This window comes from Malaclemys terrapin, chromosome 3 (assembly GCF_027887155.1).
Source record: "Malaclemys terrapin pileata isolate rMalTer1 chromosome 3, rMalTer1.hap1, whole genome shotgun sequence".
NCBI classification, from domain to species: Eukaryota; Metazoa; Chordata; order Testudines; family Emydidae; genus Malaclemys; species Malaclemys terrapin.
In genome coordinates, this window is record NC_071507.1 from 1,881,742 (window position 1) to 1,904,621 (window position 22,880).

General features: G+C 49.9%; 1 protein-coding gene across 3 annotated transcripts in view; it reads right to left on the reverse strand.

Annotated features, from left to right (window-relative positions):
- Positions 1 to 2,402: 2,402 nt before the first annotated feature.
- SYNDIG1 (synapse differentiation inducing 1) overlaps positions 2,403 to 22,880 on the reverse strand; it is a 94,037-nt gene continuing 73,559 nt past the window's right edge. For all 3 annotated transcript variants that reach the window (XM_054022639.1, XM_054022637.1, XM_054022638.1), the window contains exon 4: positions 2,403 to 3,687. In XM_054022639.1, coding sequence (XP_053878614.1) covers positions 3,529 to 3,687 — 159 coding nt within the window. In that variant the 3' untranslated portion in view covers positions 2,403 to 3,528. The remainder of the gene's footprint in view (positions 3,688 to 22,880) is intronic.

Consider the following 22,880-nt stretch of genomic DNA (forward strand, 5'->3'; position numbering starts at 1 on the left):
GAGTAACCTGAATGTCGCTGTGATTCTTGGGGCAAAGGGCCATCGACCCCAGCGATACACGGACACCCCCTCCCCAGGCTCCCACCTCTCCCAGGGGAGGGACCGACAGACTTTCCCCGCGACACACACGTATGCCCTCCCCCGAGACCACCTCCTCCCACACGAGGGAGGGCCCAACAAACCCCTCCCGCCCCAGACAAACCTGGTAACCCCACTTTGGCCACCAATGTGTGGACTCCCACCATAACCTAGAGATGACCCGCCCCGATAGCTGGAATAATACTCCCCCCATCCTTATCCCCACAGTGTCGGGGGTGTGTGAGAGGGATGATGTCATCATCACTAGGGTGACACCTCCCCAGTCCCTAATGCCTCACCTCTCTCCTTGTGGCCAGCACTGGAGCGTCTCTGCCGCGCCGATCCCTCCCAGGGGCGGCAGGCGCCTCGCGGGGGCCCCCAGGAAGCCAAGGGGGCACTGGCCCTGAAGGACTCGCTGCCCAGGACGTGGGAGCAGAGCTTGTGCTGAGTTAGCTGCAGCCTCTGGGCATGGGGCAGGGGTGTGTGTGTGTGTGTGTGTGTGTGTGTGTATGTGGGGGGGGGTGCTGGAGTCTGTAGGTGAAGTGGCTGCAGCCCCACTGCAGAAAGGGGGTTCTGCTGCCTGGGCTGGACACGCTGTACAGTTTGCGGGGAAGGGAGGCATTGCCCCCCCATCTCTGCCTGTGTGTAAAATGTCAGCGACAGGCTTTATAACCCAGGCTGACGCCAAATCCAAACCCCAGGGGGACCAAGGAGCTGAAGAACCCATCACCTGGCGGTTCAAAAATCGCCATCCCGAGCAGAACAGCCCCAGTGTCGGGGTGCGGCGAGCTGGGGCTGCAGGCGGGGCCCTGAATAAGGGTGGGCCAGTGCTATGAATGCTGAGCTGAACTCGGGGCAGAGCTGAGGGCGTGCGCTACCCCCCGATTTGTGCTTGCTGTAGAGTTAATGATTGTGCTGGGCTAAAACTGGCTCATGGACCCCGTCGAGCCCACGGGACACCCGTATTAACGTGACTCGTACACCAGGGTGTGTAGCACAGCTGAATGCACTTTTCAAACGCTAGCCCTGTATTCGGTGTCCACACAACGCTAGATGGGGAGCGCCCACCCCCGTGCTTTATCACTGTCACGCTGGCAGCTTAGCCAGGTGTACTCCACGTCTCACTTGTGCCCACTTCAGCTTTCAGCCCTCGTCCTCTGATCCTGCCCTTGCTAACTACCCTTCCTGGCCAAGAGGGGCCAAACCCGGGGGTGGTGCTGTTAAGGTTTTGCGCCTACAAGTTCGTGTGTGTGTGTGTTTTGTCCCAGACTTGAAAAATCCATGTGGTCAGGGTATAATGCAGCTATAGACTAAGCGGCTGTGCCCTTAGCTTGCAATCTCACGCTTGTTTGTCTTCCAACTCGCTCGGTGGCTCTCTCTCTATGGTAAACTTTTTTTTAACTTAAATATACAAGCTGCAGTTCTAGGCTGGACTTCATGGCAACCTTTGCTTTCTTACTTGTCACATGGGAACATCTGATCAGAAAAATGTCTTTTGTGAGCCAAGACCAGACACGCAACCTGCACCGAAACAAACTGCTCTTGATTCCAACAGGGCAATATTAATGGCCACCTATTCTAGGGCCCCAGATCCTGGAGTCATGTGATTAAAAAATAAATGCTGATAATCTTCTGTAAAGTCACCCTTTCTAGTGTTCGTGGTTGTGAAAAGCAATTTGAAAACGTGACCCAAGTGTAATCGATGGAGTGCCATCTGCCTGAGTCTGCAGGCAGTCTGAAACTAAAGCTTGGAGAGGTGTGAACCACATCATGAATCTCAATGGTGCATTTAACACCAAGACCCACTGCTCTGGGGAGCCAGGCCAACACCACCCCAGCAAGGGGCCCTGTGTGTGGGTGGAACGGGCAGAAAGCAGCCAGCCAGGTGGCCCCACTCAAGCAGATAGACCCTGCTTGCTAGGGCAAATATTGGGGTGCACCCCCTTTCAGTAGCCCCTGCTGCTACTCCTGCAAGGAGAAGGGAATGGCAAGGCCCTGATTTGAGGGGAGGGGCATGAACTCAGGAGTGACAGAGCCTGGGCTGCTACCCCTGTACAGTACAGGGCACTGGCAGCTGTCCAAAGAAAGCTCCACCACTTGGCCTAGCGGCTGTATGCTGTGTGTTTTACTAAACCGTATAACTAGCCAAAAACTAGTTCTGAATGTGTTTGTATCCTCCCCCGCTCCCCTCCCCCCAAAACACAATCCCAAAGCACAGGGAGAAACTAGACAAGAAATACAGAATTGGAACAAATGATCCTCAGTGGCCTTCTTCGAGAAATAAGTGGTGCTGACAGCCCCAAATGAATGAATATTAAAACAGCCATTTGCAATGATCAATGTTTCACCATTATTATATACATATAGCTCTCCGATCAACCAACTCTCTTGAAAGAAATGCTAGATTTGAAAAAGAAAGGTGGAGGGGGGTGGCAGAAAGCAAAGAAGCCTATTATTGCGGTCAGTGAAATGAGGACAACGCTTAGTTCCTTTACAGTGGACCAGTTCAGGTGTGTATCGGGGGCGGCACAGTGAGAAAATGGCACACGTTCTCTCGCCATGTGGCGGCTGGGCGTGATGTCTAAGAATCCGCTGCGGTGCCATGATGTTGGAATTTGAGGGTCTTCCTTTGCTGTTCTGTGTCCGAGTCTGCTCGGGGGTGGGCCTACGAAGTGGTCCTTCCCTGTGTTAGTCCCCTGCTTGCCCAGGACATATTGCCGAGGGTTGCTTGTATTAAGGTGCTGAATGGTCCCCCCAGGGAGGTGGAGGCTGCCTGACTGCGTTACGTGGCTCAGGGGCATCACTCGCGCAGCATGACTGCCGAGAAGGATTAATTTGACAATAGATCCCATACTAGACTAACGTCATGTGCCGTGCACTGAGCGTGTTCGTGCTTAGCTGTCGCTGTGCACAGCCCCGCCCCATTAGTTTCTTTTTAAAATGAACCAAGAGCAGGAAAGGAAAATCATTTTCTCTTTTTTCCTCTTACGGCAGCCTACTGAATGCAAGAAGATTAGGCCACACTGTTCTATGCTGAGGCCTCAAGCTCACCCTTCAGCAAACGCGTCCTAGTGTCCAAAGAAAAACTTTCCGTTTCAGGAATCGCTCCTCGAAGAACCAGTAGTGGAGTGTGCTCCCGCAGAGTTCAGTGCAGTGCAGACTAACGTATTAACTAGCAAGCCGGGGCAAACCAGCGGTGGGGGCAAAGTTCTAGATCACCGGTAGGAGCTAGATTCTTGTAAACACAGTATTGCGTAAAACAAAGAAGAGTTGGAGGATGAAAAGATGCAGGACGTGTGCATCATAAACCATCAACCCACTTTTCTGTCTTTCCAGTATCCAACACCAGCACGTGTGTCTCATGGGCGCCTTGGAAAATCGCAGTCCGAGCTGCTGTGGTTTTCTGCACTGCAGAGAGCTGCACAGGTGGTTCTTCCTCTCTCCTGAGCCTCACAAGTGGTTGTTCTTGGACAGGTAGGCGATCAGAGCCACGGCAACCCCCACATAGATGCCAGTTCCAATCGTGATTGACAGCACGGCCAAGAAGAGTGCTCGCCGGGAGCTAGAGCTTGCTTGGTGGAAGTCTCCCTTGGCCACTGCTTTGTTCGTCTGAAAGATAAATCGACAAAAACGGTATTTATTGACCCTGAAAATGAAGTGGACACATTCCTACCATACGGAGATGACTCTTACGATTCACAAATCAGTAACAGCTTCTGAGTGGAATTTAATGGAGATAGGCCCAGATTTTGCAAGGTATCTGGGTGCTACTGTGGTCACATCACAAAACCTAACTAATTTAGGAGATCAAATCTCATTTTCAAAAGGGGCCTCTTTTGGCTTTCACTTTGGCCTCGCCCTTAACGAAGCAGGGAAAGCAGCCCTAAACGTTCTCATTACCGTACCGCTGTTGTGCACATATTTCTTACTGGCAAATGATTACCATAATTAGTGGGTACAATAGAAAGCAGTAACACGGCCCCCATCTCTCTTACGAGTGAGTTGTACTGTTCCACAATGAATGTCCACACTGGGGACACGTAAGGTATTGGGGGCGGGGAGAAGGATTTGTGGGCATCAAATGGAACATTTCATGGGACTTGCCCTGAGGCCATTTCTCCATTTCCACATGCAGTGTCCGAGGAGCAGTGTAAGAGCTGGGAACCCAAAGATCTAGTGAAATGTGAAAATCACAACTGGCTCCTCTCAGATGGCCTTCAAATGGCTGACGCGCTTCCTGCTTCACACGCTCGCTGCCAGCTGCCAGACAAACGTTCTCGCCAACCTGGCCAAAGCCGCTGCAGACAGTCACTCCACATGGCTTGGGGACAAGAGCCAGAGCCGTGCTGCTGTGGGACAGCAGGTTTGCAGCTGGAGGCTTTGGGGGCTCCCGTTCACTGGCAAAGTTACTGCTCCTATGCTTAGGTGCTTTGCGGAACTGGGGCCATAGGGGTGCTTCTCCCTGGGTTTGGCTGCATAACGCTGTATTTAGCTGCTTGATCCCCACCCCCAGGGACCTACAGGATGAACCTCACCTTGATCCCCACCCCGGACAGTGGTAGGGGAGGCACTGAGTATGCTCGGACATCTTTTTCCCTAGCTGACTCGATGGCTCAGAGGCACAGTCCAAAGCCGGCTGAAGCTGATGGGAACCATCCCACTGAAACCAGTCCATTGGATTCTTCCCCTGTCTGCCCTAGAAAGCTACATGACAAGGACGCTGGATGGGAAACTGCAAGGTTGAAGGGCGCTCCTTTGATTATTGCAATTCCATTTGCTAACAATGAAAACCAAGACGACAACGTCTCAAACCGCATCCTTTTCCTGTTCGGAGTATCCTTACGCCTGTTCACCCCACGCCAGTGACACACGAAGGCCCATGGGCGTAGGCTCCTAGAGACCGGTGACGATGTGGGACTTTGACAGCAGTGGCATTACTCGTGTGCTTAACATTACACATGCGCTTAAGCGCTTTGCTGGGTTGTGACCCCAGTCAATCATTCGTTTGTATTTTTAAATTACCTTACTCCTAGGAACCCTGGACATGAAATGGTGCAGTGCATGGGCTGGCCCCACATGCAGAATTTTTAAAGTATATGTATTAGTAGGCTGAGCAGAATTCAATTTTGACAGTATCGATGGTTATTTTTAAGCATTTTTTTCTATTTTTATCTATTTAAATGTTCACAGTTGTGGGAAATTACGTGGGGGTCAGACAATTATTTAATGACAGGAGATGCTGAGATTCAAAAAGTGAAAGCTTTATAACTGTTAAAACACAAATTGTCATCATCACGTGTCAAAATATACAAAGTAAATCTCCTTAAATCAAACTCTAATACATTCTCAAACAGCATTTTTCTTACTGTGCCTGTCTGTACATTTCAATTATCAGCAATGGAAATATTTTTTGGTTGGCTTGTGTACGGTGAAATTAACATTTACCAGTAAAAATTGAATCCTTCCAAGTCTAATGATGACCCTACTATTATTTATTGTTTGTACTGCCCGAGCACCGAGGAGCAGCAGTAAAGACTGAGACGCTAGACACTGGGCAACCATGGAACAAAACCCCCAGTCCCTGACCCAGGTCAGTAAAACAGTTAGAAAAGGAACAACATTACAGGGCTGACTCATAACAATACCTACCTCTCATCTAGTGCCTTTTGTCAATGGATCTCAAAGCGCTTTACAAATGAGGTCAGCATCGTTATCCTCATTATACAGATGGGGAAACTGAGGCACAGAGCAGTGAGGTGACTGATCAGACCAGTGGCAGAGCTGGGAATGGAACCCAGGTCTCCAGAGGCCCAACACGGTACTCTAGCCACTAGGCCACACAGCCTCCCAAATGGCTTCTGTCACTCTGTCGGCTTCATATTGTCACTGGCAGACTTACTCGTCAGTCAATTACAATATATCAGTGTGCGGGGAGAGGGGGAGGGGCATAATGAATGCTTTGATTATATTTCTTTGTGCACAGACACTCTGTTTTTGACACATCTCTGCCCGTCTCTAGCTTTCTAACCGGTTCCCGCTACGCCGGTATTTGCCTTTTTACCATCTTGCTCCCTGAAGCAATTTCGAGCAGCCAAATGACAATCCACGAAGCTGACAAAAAGGCTGCTAGCCATTACGTAGTGACTCTATTAGGAGAACTGTCTCTTCTGATTTATCAGCCTAATTCTTCTTGAGCATAATGCCTTATGAAAGCGAAAACAACCTCAAACAATACATTAGTAGGCATCAGCGTGGGCCGGCAGGGGAGGAGAATAATTCTTGGGAAAGAGCGACAAGTAAACAGCTGCCATGATGAGATTAACCTCTCCTCCTCTGCCACCAGGCGAAGCTGCCGCTGACTTCCTGAGCAGCACACGGTATTTCCCCAGCTCTTGGCATCTGGCTGAACACACAGGCCAAAAGTTCCCAAAGTGACCAGTGATTTCAGGGCCTCCTGTTAGCCCAGCGAGGGCTACGGCCAAGCAGGCCTGCCCCAAAGGTGGGGCCCGTTGAAGGGTCTCAGGTTCACTACACGAACGTACTAGTCACTCTTAAGGCTTGGCCATAGGACCTGATCCCAAGCCCAGGTCCCCAAAGGTATTTAGGTGCATAACCCCTATTGAAACTAATGCGAGTCAGGTGCCTAAATACCTTTGGGGATCTGGGCCTGGGAATCTTTCCATTCAACAGACTTTGGATCAGGCCCATAGCGAGAGGAGTTTCCATTTATACATTACACTTTATTCCTAACATGTGCAGACACCCACAGAAAGCTTCAGAGATTGTCGTTCCTTCCTCAGGGGATTGCGATAGCTTCAACTTGCTCCCCACCTCCATGCCCCGGCTATCTGCAGCAGTCTTAACAAACGGCCTGATCCAAAACTCTCTGAAGGGAATTAAAAAAACTCCTACTGCTCCGGCCCATACTCCCATGGGAAATCTGTCTGGAACGCCCCAACTGCCGTGCTTAGCTCTGCCCTCGGTAGCCACTAAGCACCCCTGTCTTCACACCCTACACACCACTGTAATAATCTTTGTACAGAACATGCCTGGTGAGGTGTCATTTGAAAACTAATAACTCGCCGGTCAGTCACATCATGGTGACATGTCTGTAGCAACATGATAAGTCAGGTTATGAATTCCCCCATACGATGCCACTAGCACGCGTTCCGGACCAGACCACCTGCCTAGGCAAAAAGGTAAAACTGGGAGGTCCTAACCAAGCAATGTGGGTTTACCTCAATTTACATACAAGCAGTAAACAGGGCCATCAAGCTAACAAGGCAAAGAGACTGCAGGAGACAGAACAATTTGCATTTAGCAAGCGGGGGCGGGGAAGAGAAAGGGGGCGGAGGGAACACCAGGGAGCTTCCTTCACTGCCAGACTCCTCCTCACCTTTCTCACAATTTGAATAAAACTTTACTGTGAGGGGGAACCTTCTGAAGAATCCAATTCAAAGGTTCACTGGACTATAAAAGAATGGGACAAAGAACCCCAAGTTCTCTCTTTCAGTGAAGACATCAAAGGAACCAGCACTTTGGGCTTCCGGGGGAGATCCTGATCGAGAGGATGGGGTGACGTCCATCTTGCTGGAAAACTCTGGGTGAGAAAAGCCATCTTGAAGAAAGACTTATCTTGCTAGGGTAAATTCAGTCACTAGAAAGCATAGGGCAGTGCGCGTTATTTTCTTGTCCACACTGTCCTCGTTTACAGCTCTCCACTGTCACCTTTTAATTTCCTTGTGATTTGGGGGTTTGGCTAAAAATAATGATTACAGCATAAGCATCATATGGCAGGGCATGTAGACAACTCACACTTGGCATGATTATTGCTCAAATCACATCGCCTGCAGCTTCACGAGTGATCATTTGCTTTCAGGCAGGTCACTTTTCAACTCGCAGGGGAACTGTTTTGCACTGGACCCCGCACGTCAGTCTCTCTTTCTCTGCAGGTGATGTATGTTCTCTTTACCATGCAGTCATACGTGTACTGGTGTGTTCCCTTTGTGTTAGGAATTGCCATACCGGATCCGAGAAGTTGGAAAGGGTTCAGAAGGGAGCTAGGAGAATGACTTGAGGTTTGTGAAATCTGCCATATAGCAAGAGACTAAAGGCACTTATCTATTTCGCTTATCCAAGAAAAGGCAAAGAGGTGATTTGACCAAGTACCTACATGGGGCAGAGATGACCGATAGTCAATGGTTCTTTAATCTAGCAGAAAAGGGCATAGCGAGCTCCTGCGGCTGGAAGCCGAAGCTCGACAAATTCAGATTAGAAATAAAACATGCATTTTTAATAGCCAGGTAATTAACCACTGGAACAAGTTATCTGGGATGTGGAGGATTCTCCACCAGTGGGCATGGTTTAATGAAGACGGGGAATCTTTCTCAAAGATAAGCTCTAGCTCAAACAGAAGGTATGGGCCTGGCGCAGGAAGGACTAGGGGAGGTTCCACAGCCCCTGCTATGCAGGAGGTCAGACAAGATGATCGTAATGGTCCCTTCTTGCCTGAGACTCTGAGAGTCAGCCCAGTGGCCGATCTTGTCCAGTGCCGTGTCTCCAACAGAGGCCAGAACCAGCTAATTCACTGGATGGTTCAAAACCCCATGAAGCGGGCAGTTGTTGCCCATAGAAAATTCTTCTGACTACACTCCATGTCCTGAAGCCTGCGGGCTTACCTCTCTTCCACACTTCTGGGATTTATGATCCGAAGCCAATGGAATTCTATGAGGAGTCTTTCTCTTGAATTCCATGGGCTCTGGATCAGCCTCACCCAGTTCAGTCTTTCTCATGGGCCCCTACGCACCTGGGCTCATTGCTTTAGTTCCTTGGCACCAAACTGCTGCCTGAAAGCTTCAAGGAAACAAAATGAACCTTGGTACAGTCAAATCTTCGAAGTGAGGCTGTTGATCTCAAGTCTGATCCTGCAAGTTGCTAGGAATCCTTGACTACTATTGAAGCTGGTGTGAGTTCAAGATGCTCAGCATCGCGTTGAAGTCACGCAACTTGTAGGATGGCGACCTTAAATGTAACCTCCTCAGTGCCCCAGCAGGGATGTCAGCATTCCAACACGCCCTTTCCAAATGCAACCCACCCACCTCCACCGCAAACGGACCGGACGTCACTCCCTTTACACCATCCATTCTGCGCAGTTCTGTACAATGATGGGGACGGTGCTGCTGGATGGAGGCATCTCTTGCTGGAGCAGGGATACCATTGTGGTGCATTCTTTGTGGTTTATGATGGTTGTGCTAGTGCCGAATGTCTCTCTCTGGGTGGGGGAGTAGAGGGCATGAGCTGATGCTCGCTTTAATGTGTAATGTCCTTGCTTTTTAGGCTGTGGGTTAGGTGTATGGGGTTAAATCCTGTCTCCTTTGAAGTCAATGGGCCCGGAGTTCACCTGTTATGTATGGAGCAATCTAAATAGACACACAACACCGTGTATTTGTATTAATTTCCCAACTATTTTAGATAGGACCTTCACCATAGCAATGATAGGGTTAATAAAAACCAGCATTTTTGTCAATGAGCTCTTTGATGAAGGGTGTAGCTCTTTGTGACTGGAGCCCTTGCTACAGCAGAGATCCAGCTCTTGGTTAAACTGTTCACCCCACGCAAAAGCGAAGGTCTTGAATTGCCGAACAGCTTTCATGGAGTTGCTGTTTTTGGACAAACCCACAGTTACTTCACTCACAGCCCCACTCATCGTGACACTGTTCCGTTAGCTCAGCCGATTTGCTTCGGAACCAGCTGAACACTTCCATGGAGATCCCATGTATGTGTCTTCAATGTACTACTTCATCAAAATCTTCTTCTCAGACACAACCCAAGCAAGATCCAGTCACTATGCACCCAGTTGTGGATACAGGAAACATTACTGAGAGCACATACAAAAGGCAGTTTTTTAGTCTTCTAATCTGTTCAGAAAGGGTTCCCTATCACACGTTGGAGAACAGACGTCACTGGGTACATCTTATCTTTCAGTCAGAGGTCTCACTGGATAATTTGCATCCAAGAGATTTTAAAAAGCTGGCGGAGGAGCTTATTAATGTTGATTTTCAATAAGTCTTGGAACATCAGGGAAGTTCCAGAAGACTAGAAGAAAGCTACTGTTGAGTCAATATTTGACAAGGGTAAACAGGATGACCCATGTCATCGTAGGCCAGTCAGTCTGATGGTGATCCTGGACAAGATAATGGATTGACGGACGGGGGGGACTCCATTAATAAAGAATTAAAGGAGGGTAATATAATTATTGTCATTCACCACGGGTTTATGGAAAATAGATCCTGACTAACTTGATATCTATTTTTTAATACAAGTTTGGTTGATAAAGGGAATAGTGTTGATGTAATATACTTAGACTTCTGCGAGGCATTTATCTAGGTGCCATGATTAAAAAACTAGAAAGGTATAAAATTAACATATTGTCCCTTGTTGTTTGCAGTGTTGTTGTGTCAGTCTGTGACGGGGCAGAGCGGCCCCGCACTGGGACAGCAGGGGTTAATCCTTCCTTCCTGGCAGAGGAAGCCCCGCCCCGGAAGCTCTGCTGGGCATGCTCCAACTGGAGGCTAGGTATAAAAGCCTGCAAAGCTGCACAGTTGGGGCTGACCACCGGAGAAGGACGCACACAGCCAGCTCCCAAGGAGGAACAGCCCATGTTCCAGGCTCCAGCCTAGCCGGCCCGAACCCTGCATTTCAGATGGAGGACCCGCCAGAGGGGAACAGACCGGAACCTACGTCTCCGGAGGAAACCGTGACATTGAGGGTAGGAAGTGACTCAGGGGAACTTTAGGGACGAGCTGCATTAGAGCAACACTGACGTTTGGCATGCTGTGGCCAGATCCCCGCCGAGCCAACGGCCAGGGGAACCCCGCCATTAGGAGAGCCCTGGGTCGGGACCTGGTGGAGAGGGAGGGCCCGGGTCCCCTTATGCCTCTGGCCATGGGGCCACACTACCCCGCAGCTGAGGGGAGTTCTCTGGACTGTGGCCGTTGGGCTGCACTACCCCGCAGCTGAGGGGAGTTCTCTGGACTCTGCCCGTTGGGCCACACTACCCTGCTACTGAGGGAGAGACGACGGATGGGACACCACCAGGAGGGGGCGCTCCACTGGACAGAGCTAATTCCCCAAAACAACCAGTAGACGGCACCAGGTGGTGAGTCCCAACCCCGTTACACGGTCCCAGGATATTCGAGAGACCAAGCGGGTGAGGTAATATCTCTTATTGGACCAACTTCCATTGTCTCTCTCACCAACAGAAGTTGGTCCAATAAGAGATATTACCTCACTCACCTTGTTTCTATAAAATGGACATTGCACCCATTAAATGGATTAAAAGCTGGCTAACTAATAGCTCTCAAAATGTAATTGTAAATGAAGAATCATCATCAAGTGGGTGTATTTCTAATGGGGTCCTGCAGGGATCAGTTCTTAGCCTTTTGCTATTTAACATTTTTATCAATGACCTGGGATAAAACATAAAATCATCACTGACAAAGTTTGCAGATGACACAAAAGTTGAGGGAGTGGTAAATAAGGAAGAGGACAGGTCACTGATACAGAGCGATCTGGGTTGGGTGGTAATCTGGGTGCAAGCAAACAATATGTGTTTTAATAGGGCTAAATGTAAAGGAATACATCTAGCAACAAAGAATGTAGGCCACACTTAAAGATGGGGCCCTCTATCCTGGGAAGCAGTGACTCTGATTGCAGAGTAGATATCTCCATTGATGCAGAATGTTTTCTCGACTGGCTAACTACAGCTTAGAGGACCTCGCTCATGATTAGCAACATCCTCCCCCCTCCTTTTTTAAAATCAACAACAAAAAATCCCTAACTCCAAACTCTCACTATGTACAAATGATACTTTGTAGCTTTTAAACTAGGAGCCCAAAAAATCGTGAAATGCAGAAGGCAATTGGGGCCAATTTTTGATGGATTAGAACTTGGAAACTCGTGGATTTTCTTGAAACTTCTCCCAAAATTCCAGCTTTACTCAAACTATGTGTTGAAACTTTGGGACTGATACATTCATTGTGTTTTCCCCATAAGATAATCAGGTTCAACTCCCCCCTCAGTGTGAATCAGAACGTAACTTTTATCTCTGGCATCACAAAGCCCTTTCACAAATATCATTCAGTTCAGCTTGCTAAAGAACGATAAATATACACGGAAGTGATACAAATATCTGGTTCTAAGATCAGAACTACCTAGTAGTCTCCGACTGCCAGGATTCAGGAGGACATGTTAAATCCACTATGAAAATAAAGAGAAACTGTTAATTGGTATATATCTTCGTTTCAGCCTCAGTTAGGCAGAAGTGCTACTTTTAGTAGAGGCAGCCCTGATTTGAAGCAATCTAGATCATGGCTGTGCAATTTTAGCAGATGAGCCACGGGGGAAGGTAAATGGGCACGATCTCTGTCTAATTCTGCTCCCGTTTGCCTTGCTTCTGGGGCACCAATGGACTAGAAAGCTTGTTTCTCTCTGCTGGCTGCGCTAACCTATGCCAGTGTCAGCACAGATCAACCCACAGAATCCGGGAGCGGGAACCAGCTGCAGGTACCACTCCTGAGGTCTCAGCACAGGAAAGAAGCTAAGTGGATCAGACATCATCTCTGCTCTAAACTGCAAGGGAAGAAGGAATTAAATCTAACACAGGCCAAGGCTTTGAACTGAAGACAGAGTGACTGTACCATTTGTTACTGTTTTCATATACTATACATCTGACACTATTCGCTTGAAGTGGAAACAAGTAACTTCCTTAACGGGCAGGCTTTAGGGCCACTGAGCGGCCGATCTACCTAGTTCCACAGCCAAGCATCAAAGAGGGATAGAAAAGCACAATCTCACCATGATAAACCACAACAGAGACAGGATTCGGAGATAGAATACTGCTGGCCATGAGGCTGGAGCCAAGGTCATTTCAAAAATCTAATCTCCTTTTCACAGAACCCTTATTATGGTCAAATGCAGAAAAACTTTCATAGCGCCGCATTGGTTAAAACCTGGGCCAGATTCTCAGCTGGTGTAAACCACTGTAACTCCACGGGAGTCAATGGGCCAGATCCCCAGTTGGTATCAATCGGGGTAGCTCCACTGAAGTCCGTGGAACGACACTATTTTACACGAGCTGAGGATCTAGTCCACAGTGCTTGTACCTCCCAGCCATGAATAAAGAAAATTGTATTTTACGGGTCAAATAAAAACTGCCCTGTGTTAGGTGACGCTAACAAGCGACTTCGTCCATCCAGGCAGGGGCTGCAGGATTGAAAATCATAAATATGAAACTAGCACGATCGGGCCACCTCTGAGCCACTTGGGCTAAAAGAACACAGAGCGCAAGTGCAATTCTTCCCAAGCCACTCAGCCTGCCTCCTTAGCTGGTGTAACCTGGCGCAGCTCCCCGGGGGATCGGATACGGATCAATGCCTCTGCAAGGATCTCAGTTAACAGTCTCTGACGGAGGGAGGGATGTAGGCAGGAGCCCAGTTTTAAGAATGTGAGCAGTGCTCTTGTGCTGAATGTACTAACACTCAGTCGGGGTGTTTTGGTTGCTAGCTCCCAGCACTAAAAGGGGAGGGGTCGGTGGGAAATCAGGGGCCTGAGACTGACAGGCCCCAGGAACAGTGGGGAGAGGCCAATGCTCCAGATCAGCCTGATTGACAGGGCGGGCAGGCTAATCGGGGAGTCAGGAGGCCAGGGGGGGTCCCGTCCTCCGTGTGAACTGGAATTGCCTGGGTCAGACAGAGTGGGGCCGAGCGAAGGAGAGAGCAGGGGCCTGAGCTGAGCTGCTGGGAGCAGAGCTGCAGCCCCAAAGCCAGAGCACAGCCCAGAGAGAGCAGAGCTGCCCTGGGAGCAGAGCTGCAGCAACCAGAGCCAGAGGGGCCAGACAAGCAGCCCAGGGAGCAGGTCAGAGCTGGGAGCGGAGTCACAGAAGCAGCCTGCAGAGCAGACCTGTCCTGGGAACAGAGCTGTAGCCACCCGAGCCAGAGAAGAGCCCAGGGAGCTGGAGGCAGAGCGGAGCTGGAGCTGGGGCTGGAGCCGTCCGGAGCTGGGGCTGGAGCCGTCCGGAGCTGGGGCTGGAGCCGTCCGGAGCTGGGGGCAGTGAGCAGCTGGGGAGAGTGAGGGGGACCCTGGGCAGTGGGCCCAGCGCAGGGAGACGCCTCAGCCAAGAGGCTCTGCAGGCCAGACTTGGAGGGGGACCGTAACCCTGTCAGGGCAGGGGCGACGCTGGGAAGAAGGGTCCTGCCACCTAGAGCCTGAGAGCGTGTGGCCACCGCCCGAGCAAGTGTCCGACCCGCAGCGTCCCTGCAGCACAGCCAGGGCCTGAGAAGGAGCCTGGGACCTGCCCTGACGTTCCAGAGACACTGTTTGTGATGTTCCCTGCCACAGAGAGGGGTGATGTGTTTCCTTTAACCTTTCCCATTTTTCCTTCTTCTTTTTTTAAATTAATTGTTAATTAAACAACTTGTATTTGCTTTAAATTGTATGAAATGATCAGTGGGTCAGGGAGGTGCCCAGTGCAAACAGAGTACCCCGGAGTGGGGATACCCTAGCCCCTGTCCTGGGTGACCACAGCAGGATTGGGGGTCGAGCCCCCCAGGAATCCTGGGCCCAGCCTTGTTGGGGTTATGAGGACTCTGCCAGACAGGAGAGTGGAAGGGGAGTCCTCAAGGGCAGGGAGGCCTCTGGGTAAAGGAAGTGGGAGCGAGGACTCAGATCCTTTCGCTAGCCCACTTCACCGGGGTAGTGCAGAAGCCAGGAAAGTTACCCACAATAGCGGGACCATTCCCCAGCTTACATTAAAATTAGGCATAGGTCAAAGTCCCATACTGACCCATAGCCAGGATGGAGAGAGAATTGTGTCAGATTTCCAGCGACTTCCTCCTTTTCTCTTGCATGGCAAGATGGGGGTTGGCACCCACGTGAGTGCTAAGCCAGTTTAACTCAGTCTTCAGGCTGCAAGTTTGGCAGCAGCAGGGCCAGCAGGTTTGATAAATAAAAGATGTGACAGGCACAGAACATTGAAAGAATTGTGAGTTAGGGATAGTTCATCACGCACTGGACTGAGCACTCATTCGCTGCACTGCCGACACAATTAGAATGTGGCGTGTGTTCTTGCAAAGAGTTCGGAGCTTGGCGCTTCACCGATTCTCGATTGTCCTTACATTCAAGCAACCCATAACAGGGGTGGATTTCCCGTGTGACTGCTTGCGCTTGAGAGTAACTGTACTGTGCGGCTACCGGAGCAGGCTGTGGACACAGCTGGAAGGACTCCAAGTCTGAGAGCATTTAACCTCGTACTCATTCTAGACGCTACGGTGGTTGAAAGATATTTTCTGCAAAGCTGTGGAAAAGCGATGGGAAAATTCCAGTTTTGCTCAGCTACCAAAATGAATGTCTTGTTGCTTCAATAGACTGTTCAAGGAACTGCTCTGGCATTTCCACCAGAGAGTCTACAGAACATATTAATCATCTCTCTGGGCTATGGGTCTATGGGCTTGAGGAAGATAAATATTACATCTCTGTAGCTGTGAGTTAAAAATCAGATGCATCATACAGTGCCTCATACATCACACCCACATTGCTCACAAATGCCTCTTCTGCGATGCTGGCTTTTAAACCCAGAAACGCATCCAGCACAGTTATCAGTTAAACCCTACGTCCTGCCCCCTGCCACGGCCTGAGCAGCTGGCAATGTGCTGGAAGGTCCCTGAGGAGGTCTCCTCCATGCCAGATTGCGCTGTGTGGCTGCTGCACCAGCCTCCGGACTGGAGGAGCCTTCCTCCCTAGTCTGCAGAGAGGAACAATTTGGGGAATCTATGAATGTGATGCAATTGTTGTATCACTGACTGTATCCGTGTGTAGTGCATCATTCATGGGCTGACAAAATCCCCAACATGAATCTCCCACTCCCTCTGTTACCCGTTGTTCACCCAGAGCACAGTCGTTAAGGTTATGCCAAGGAGGGGGCCTGAGCTGGAAAACTGGTTTGACCAAGTAGATCTGCAGAAAGCCAGGAGTGGAGAATGGAAAATATCCAGACAGGAGAACAAAGGGACAGAGGTGACACAGCAGGTGTTTAAAAAGACGGAGGATGTTTGGGGCAAGAGAGAGGAGCAGACCTTTGGAGCAGAGGGGACTGCAGGGACAGCTGGCTGCAGGAGAGAGAGAGGCTTCATGGTTCAGAAGAGAAGCTGTGTGCAGGACTGGCATCCTGGACACTCCGAGGCCTCTGACTGGGGATGCCACCAAGTGTCCAGGTTTTCCCAGGTAGCAGTCCTGGGAAATCCATAAGGGTGCTCAGTGCACACTGCCCGCTGGCCAGTTTTGTGGGCTCAGGATCATCCTAGATGTCCCGGGTTTTTGTGCGTCAGAGGTGGCAACTCTAAGTCTGCCCAAATCCCAAAGCACACCCAGAGCGGTGAGGAAACTGAGGCGGCAGCACTGTGAATTGCCAAGTGTAGCCAAGGCCTAAGTGTTGGCTGCCTGTGGGTAAGTGATCAGGACTCTTCCCCCCCCCCCCCCCCCCCAGCTTGGAGTAGAATTTGTCCCTTAAAGATCAGATGCTTGAATGAAGTGCTGATGGCAGATGCAGGCACGTGTACACACACAGCCCATAGGTAAGATGCAGCCATACGAATTCCAAGAATGTTGCCAATGGATGTTAACTGCAGGCCAAGTTCCATTGCACGGCTTTTTATTTCAAGTTTAGTTGTTGGGGGAAGGACTGTGTAAAGATCATCCAATCAATCGCTCAATCTAGAGGTGATTTACAGGGGGATTTTCAAAAGCACAAATGGCAGTGAAATGCTCAACTCTTCTGGAAAGTCAATGGTAGCTGGGTGCCTCGCTGCCATGTGAGTCCCTCTGTTATCCCCATACCCCGGCCACAGCCTTGCTAGTCCAGACTGACTGACAAAACGCCACGTCAACGGCATGGTGGCTGGGTATTCTTGCTTCCAAAAATCACCGCTTTCCTTGCAAACTTATCCTGCGTCCCGTCAGCAGCAAGAGACCCCTAATTCTTCCCAGCGTTTATATAGAGCTTTATGTTCTCAAAGTGCTGTATTGCAATTAACTCACTCACACACAAAGCACTCCTGAGAGGCAGGTAAGTATCATCACCTCCTTTGTACACGGGGGGAACTAAAGCAGAGAGCTACGTACTGTTCATGGGAGCCGGCAGATCCTCTGCTTCTGATGTCAGAGGAGCTCTGGCAATCGGCACCATCTGAGGATCTGCCCCTGATTTTTGAACCGTATCTCAGCTGTGCCTTCCTTCCTCCCTGCACGAGACTCTAGATCCCTGCCTGCTTGATGTGAGTGGATTCCCTCTTCCCACACCCAGCCCAGTCAGATGCCCGGTAACGCGACACCTCGCAACTCTGGCAAATCTTTCCATCTTTCTAAATACACCCTGTTGGCCCCACTGTATGGAAGTGGCACTTCTGATTGTTTCTTGCTTGGCTGACTGTAAAATTTGTAACAGCAGCCTGGTGTGCTTTGCTCTTCCTGTGATCAATATTCTTCTTCTGAGGGATTGCTGCTGTTGTCCCTTTGCAATACATGTGCAGCCTGCGCCCCACAGACATACACCGCACGGGGGCTGTGCAGGCCCTCAGATCTTCAACTCGGATAGACACATTTTGCTGTAAGACTGTCACATTTAGGATACTTTTCCAAGTGCGCACCTGGCTTCCAACGAGCCAGATTTCCCCCCTCATTACGTAGCTTTTCACTGAAGTCATGTCCACAGATCTTATACAAATCAGACTAATCGGACACATCTCCAAGATACATTCAGTCTGTGCATTCATCTTGGATTTCTACTTTTTCTTTTGGGATAATGACCCCTGCTTTGCATTCGTCAAGCAGATAATAAAGGATGAATTCTAAGAAAGGAAATGATAAACTAGCGACCCTATTCCGTATCCGAATACCTAGCACTGGTGTTTGTATGTTAGAAAACGATCGCTCAGCTGAAGGAGGTTTTGCTATTCTACTTCTTTGAGAATATTCAACTCAAATCAAGCCAGTTTCGCCTTACATCGTCTACCTGCCAATTTCCCTCTTTTCTTCTTTCAAAGGGTTGGAGATGTTCTGCCACAGAGTTTAAAAATGGAGTCCAGAGCTTTAAAGTTCTTCACTTTGTTTCGGAAAGAGTAAGTCTGGTGCTCCCTGCAATTGCTGTATGTTAGTCTTACCTGCTGATGCTCCAGTCTATGCGTCTATTTGACATTCTTGCCCTTCTTATAGTGAGAACTGAGTCAAAAGATTGTTAGCACAATTACTCTCCTGCTTTTTCAGGTGTGTCCTTCGTAGTTTACCCCCCCGTGTTCTCAAGCCAACAAAGGTCTATGGGTCAGTGATGCCTGGCTGGGGCCAGGTTGGCCTGGGGACAAGAGGGGACTGCCCCAAATCTCACTGCCCCTCAGTTCCTCATGGGAATCCAGCAGAAAATTAACGCAGTGGGAAACATGGCTGAGTGCAGCTCCTCAGGTGACACTGTTTTATCTGCAATCCCCCTGCGCACCTGGGAGCCCACCTGCCTCCTGAACTCTGGGGGCAGCATCGCACTGAGTCCCTGATGGTGCAGCCGGTCGCCATGGGAACTCCCAGGGGGCCCACGGGCTGATTGAGGGCCACAGCCGCTGCAAGGGTGGTTTGGGGGACCCATGGAATTGCTATTTGCTCCCCTGGGCAGGGGAAACTTCATCCCTTTTCTCACCTTCCCACCAGGCGCTGTTTTTTGGGGGGGAATTGGGGACGATCCCTGCCCCAGGGCACCTCTCTGATGGGCATTTCTGCAGGCGGCGACAGTCGGTCCCGTAACCAGTAACTCAACAGGTATGTGAGATTTGGGGATTGCTAAAGGGACGTGACCTTTGAGACCCATACCTAGGAGCTCTCCCCACCCCCGCCACCGAGCAACAGTTATCCAGGATACCAAGCACAGAGCAAGAATCAGCGACAAACAAATTCCACATAAGTAGCTTGTCTAAATGCGAAAAGGCAACACTCCGTTCCACATGCTCCAGCTGAGAGATTCTGAACAGTCCCTAAATGCCAGGGAATATATGCACAGCTCCAAAGTTAAGTGATTAGATCCTCAGGTCACCGCTTGACCCAACCTCTCATTCAACAGAGGAATCTCACTTCGTACCTTTTCATTTTTACACGGAATAAAATTCACCAGCTGACCTGGAACAAAGAACACAAGATTCATTTGTATTCCTCCTCTGATACTTGCTTCGACATAGGATCCTTAGCCTTGCATTAAGCTGTCTGCACCCTGGCAGGAAAGATCTATGTCTTCTAGGAGTCAGAGCAGACTTCAGGAAAAGCCAGAACTTTATGTTCTCAGCCGGAACACACCAGAGCATCGGCTCTCCAGCTGAAGTCCCAAAACCTGATCTGCTGCATGCAGGGAGCTGGCCAAGCCCCTCTCCTGTCAGGGGCTCTGTATGGGCGGAAGAAGGGTCTGCTACAATGCACCTTCTTGAACGATCAGAGTCCAAGAGAGATTCCTGAAGAAGTGGAACATGCAACAGCCTCTTCCTCGGAGGAGGCTGGAATATGCTCCACGGCCGCAGAAGAATGCTGGGTGAACGGCAGTTCTGGCACAGGTGGGTGTGAAGGAGGCACAGCTCAATAGGGAACCAGGGACGGCCTCAGTAAAAGCTTCTCTTGATTTTTAAGAAGGAGACATTTAGCAAAATGCAAATTGCAAACCATTGCAACCCCCGTCAAGGAGCTCCAAGTGCATCACAGAATGAGCCTAGCAGGCCCCAAGCCTGCCAAGACTGGTGCATGTGTTTCATTTTGTGTACAGGGCTAGTCCCTGGGAGTCTGCAGGATCCAGGGGTGTAGCGACTGGTGGGCTGCGGCCCACCCACTTAGCATCCAGGCCCACCCAGATCTGAGCAGGGGTGCAGTGCTGCTACAGCAGCCCGGCCCCGGAGCATCACTCGGGCCCGAGAAGCAGGACGGAGCTCTGTGCCTGCCTGTCAGAAAGCCACGCTCCGGCAGCTCTGCCTGGCCATGTTCTGAGCCACCCCAGGAGCCTGCCCAGCTCGGCAGGTGAAGCCCTGTGTCTGGGGGCACCAGAGCTAGGAACAGGGCGTCGGGGGAGAAGCTGAGCGAGCACTGTCTGTCATTGCCCGGCCACCCAAAGGTCGGGGCCCATCCACATTTCCACTCCTAGCTCCGCCACTGGCAGGATCAGGGCCTTCTAGGCCAGCGCTCCCAGCTAGAACCATGCTTCTGCTTGTCCCAGGTCCCCTCTATCCATGCTTGCTGGCTAAAGCCTCCCTTGGCTGTTCAGGAGATGGCCGATACTCGCCTGGCCAAGGAATTCAAAGTTTCCTCTTCATTCAAAGAGCAAAGCAGTAACTCACCCTACCCAACATCATTCTAACAACCATCCTCCTCTAATTTAACCCATTACAAACACAAACAAAATGGCCACCCGACGCCTAAAGTACATTTCCCAGAGCTCCCCAGGCCTAGTGCTCTCTACGTATAACAGCTCCTGCTGTTGGGCATTCCTCCATTAGACGTCCCACCTGTAGTTGGAGGTAGGCAGGGTAGAGAACAGTGTTCCAGGTCTCCTGGGCACCCTGTGGTACAATCGAACACACCTTCACAACTTCAGTACAACCACAAGAGAGTGCTACCGTGACAGAATATATGTAGTCTGGATGACCCAGTACATATGTAGATGAGCTCTCACATATGTATCCTTTACCTCAGAGAGCTCCTTAAAATGTGTCCTTTGATACCCAGCCAACACCAAGAGAATGGCCACACTGCCAAAAAAAGTGGGGGTTAACACAGGTTAACTAACTTGGATTAAAATAGCAATGAAGACACAGGTTATAACTCAGATTAGCTCTTCGAGCTAAAGACTGTAGAGGAACCAAACTGAGTTAAAAGCCAAGTTGCTATGCCTTCTCTGCTAAGTTAGCAAATGCGGGTTAGAGAACCCAGGTTAACACCGCACCTTTTATCTGCAGTGGAGACAAACCCTAAGCGTACAAGACTCTAACAGCTATCTCACTCGGCAACCAGGAGCAGATCGAGGACAGCTCTGCATGTTTCAGGATTACCTTTGGTAATATCAGAGCAACAAAACAGTCTGCTGCCTTGCTATGGAAGACACCCATCTCATGCCCACCCCACTTCATACACATGCTAGCTGTCAGCTATGTTTCCGGTCTCATGCATCTCTGCCACTGACCCAGGTTATGAGACACTGCAATTGTCATAAGATTCTGTTTTATTTGTATCGCTGGAGCCCCATCAGTGATCCGGGCTCCACTGGGGTAAGTGTGGTACACACATAAAATCAGAGCTCCTGCTCTGAGGATCTTACAGCCAAAATAGACAAGACCAACAAGGAATTGTGCTAACCCCTGCCTTACAGCTGGGGAACTGTCGCCGAGAGAGACACGGGCCCAATTCATCCCTGCTACTCGTGCACCTCTGCTTCAATGACCTCTGAAAGAGCACACAACGGCCAAGATGCAGGTCTGCCCTGGCCTGACCCCCTCCGGTCACTCCTGCGGAGGTGATGCAAGCAGGTGAAGAGCTGGCGTGGTGCCTGTACTACACCCCTCAGCATGGCAGTAGATACCAGGAGACCCTTTGCAGCAGCCTAGCTGGCACAAAGGGGCCATACAGCAATGAAGAACCCGGCCGCTAAGTGAGGTCGCGTGGCCCACACTCACAAGGGAAGTCTTTAGCAGAACTAGAGACTCAGATCTTCCGAACTGGCAGCCAGTGTCTTAATCGCGGGCTCGCTCTTCCTTTCTCTAGCAGGCCTTGGGATCACAGTGAAGGTTAACTAAAAGCCCCAGGGCCTCCCAAGGAAGAGGAGAATACCTCGGTGAAAACCCGAGCTTTCTTCAGATACATCTTAAACATTTCCACTTTTATTATCATCACTGGGAAGAAAGGATAACGAACCAAACAGAGACTTGTATATTTCCAGTGATCCTCTAGCGGTTCGATACAATCTCTTTCTGCAGTGTTTTATTAGTACCTTTTCCCTTAATGGATTACCCCTGGGCTCTGTGTTCTCAAAATCTCTTATTGCCATACTAATAGAAACAAAGTATTATTTCACATGAAAGTGAACTATTACGATGGATTCTAAAGTCACATTAGCTGGTAGTGACCCTTTAATTTAGAATCATCAAAGAAACCGATTGCAGTATTGGCTGCCTTGATGCATATTGGTTTCTTTCCACACCATAAGGCTTAACAAACTGCGCCATAGGGGTGGAACTCTTCTGTGGTGAAGATCCATTAGCATGCAAATGGCAAGCCATGAGTGGCGAACCAGGACAGCTCCAATTGCTAATAATTATCTTCCTTTTATTACAGCTAGGCATGATTAGCAGTCTGGCGACGTTCTAGAATAGAACATTATTTCACAGGATAAAAATAAGAAAATTAAACAGACCCTTCCCCTCTGCTTGCTGCATACAGGCAGAGAATACCTCGCTGTGCACAAATGGATAGGCACCGCTCTCCCTGCAAAAAAGTGATAAAATGGTTGTAAACATCCTCCTCCCATTTCATTTGTTTGACAACGGAGGAGTCAAGCTCGAACAGTAGTCACTGAATAGGCCAGCTCCTAGTCACTTGGACGTGTGGGCTGGGGTTTAAATTCCCCATGCTAGTTGCATCACTTGGAAACCCAGTAAAGGGGCAGTGCAGGGACCCGGATGGACCTTGGGTCTGACCCGGTATGTTCTATCCTACACAGATTTTAATACAGAGGTAGCAAA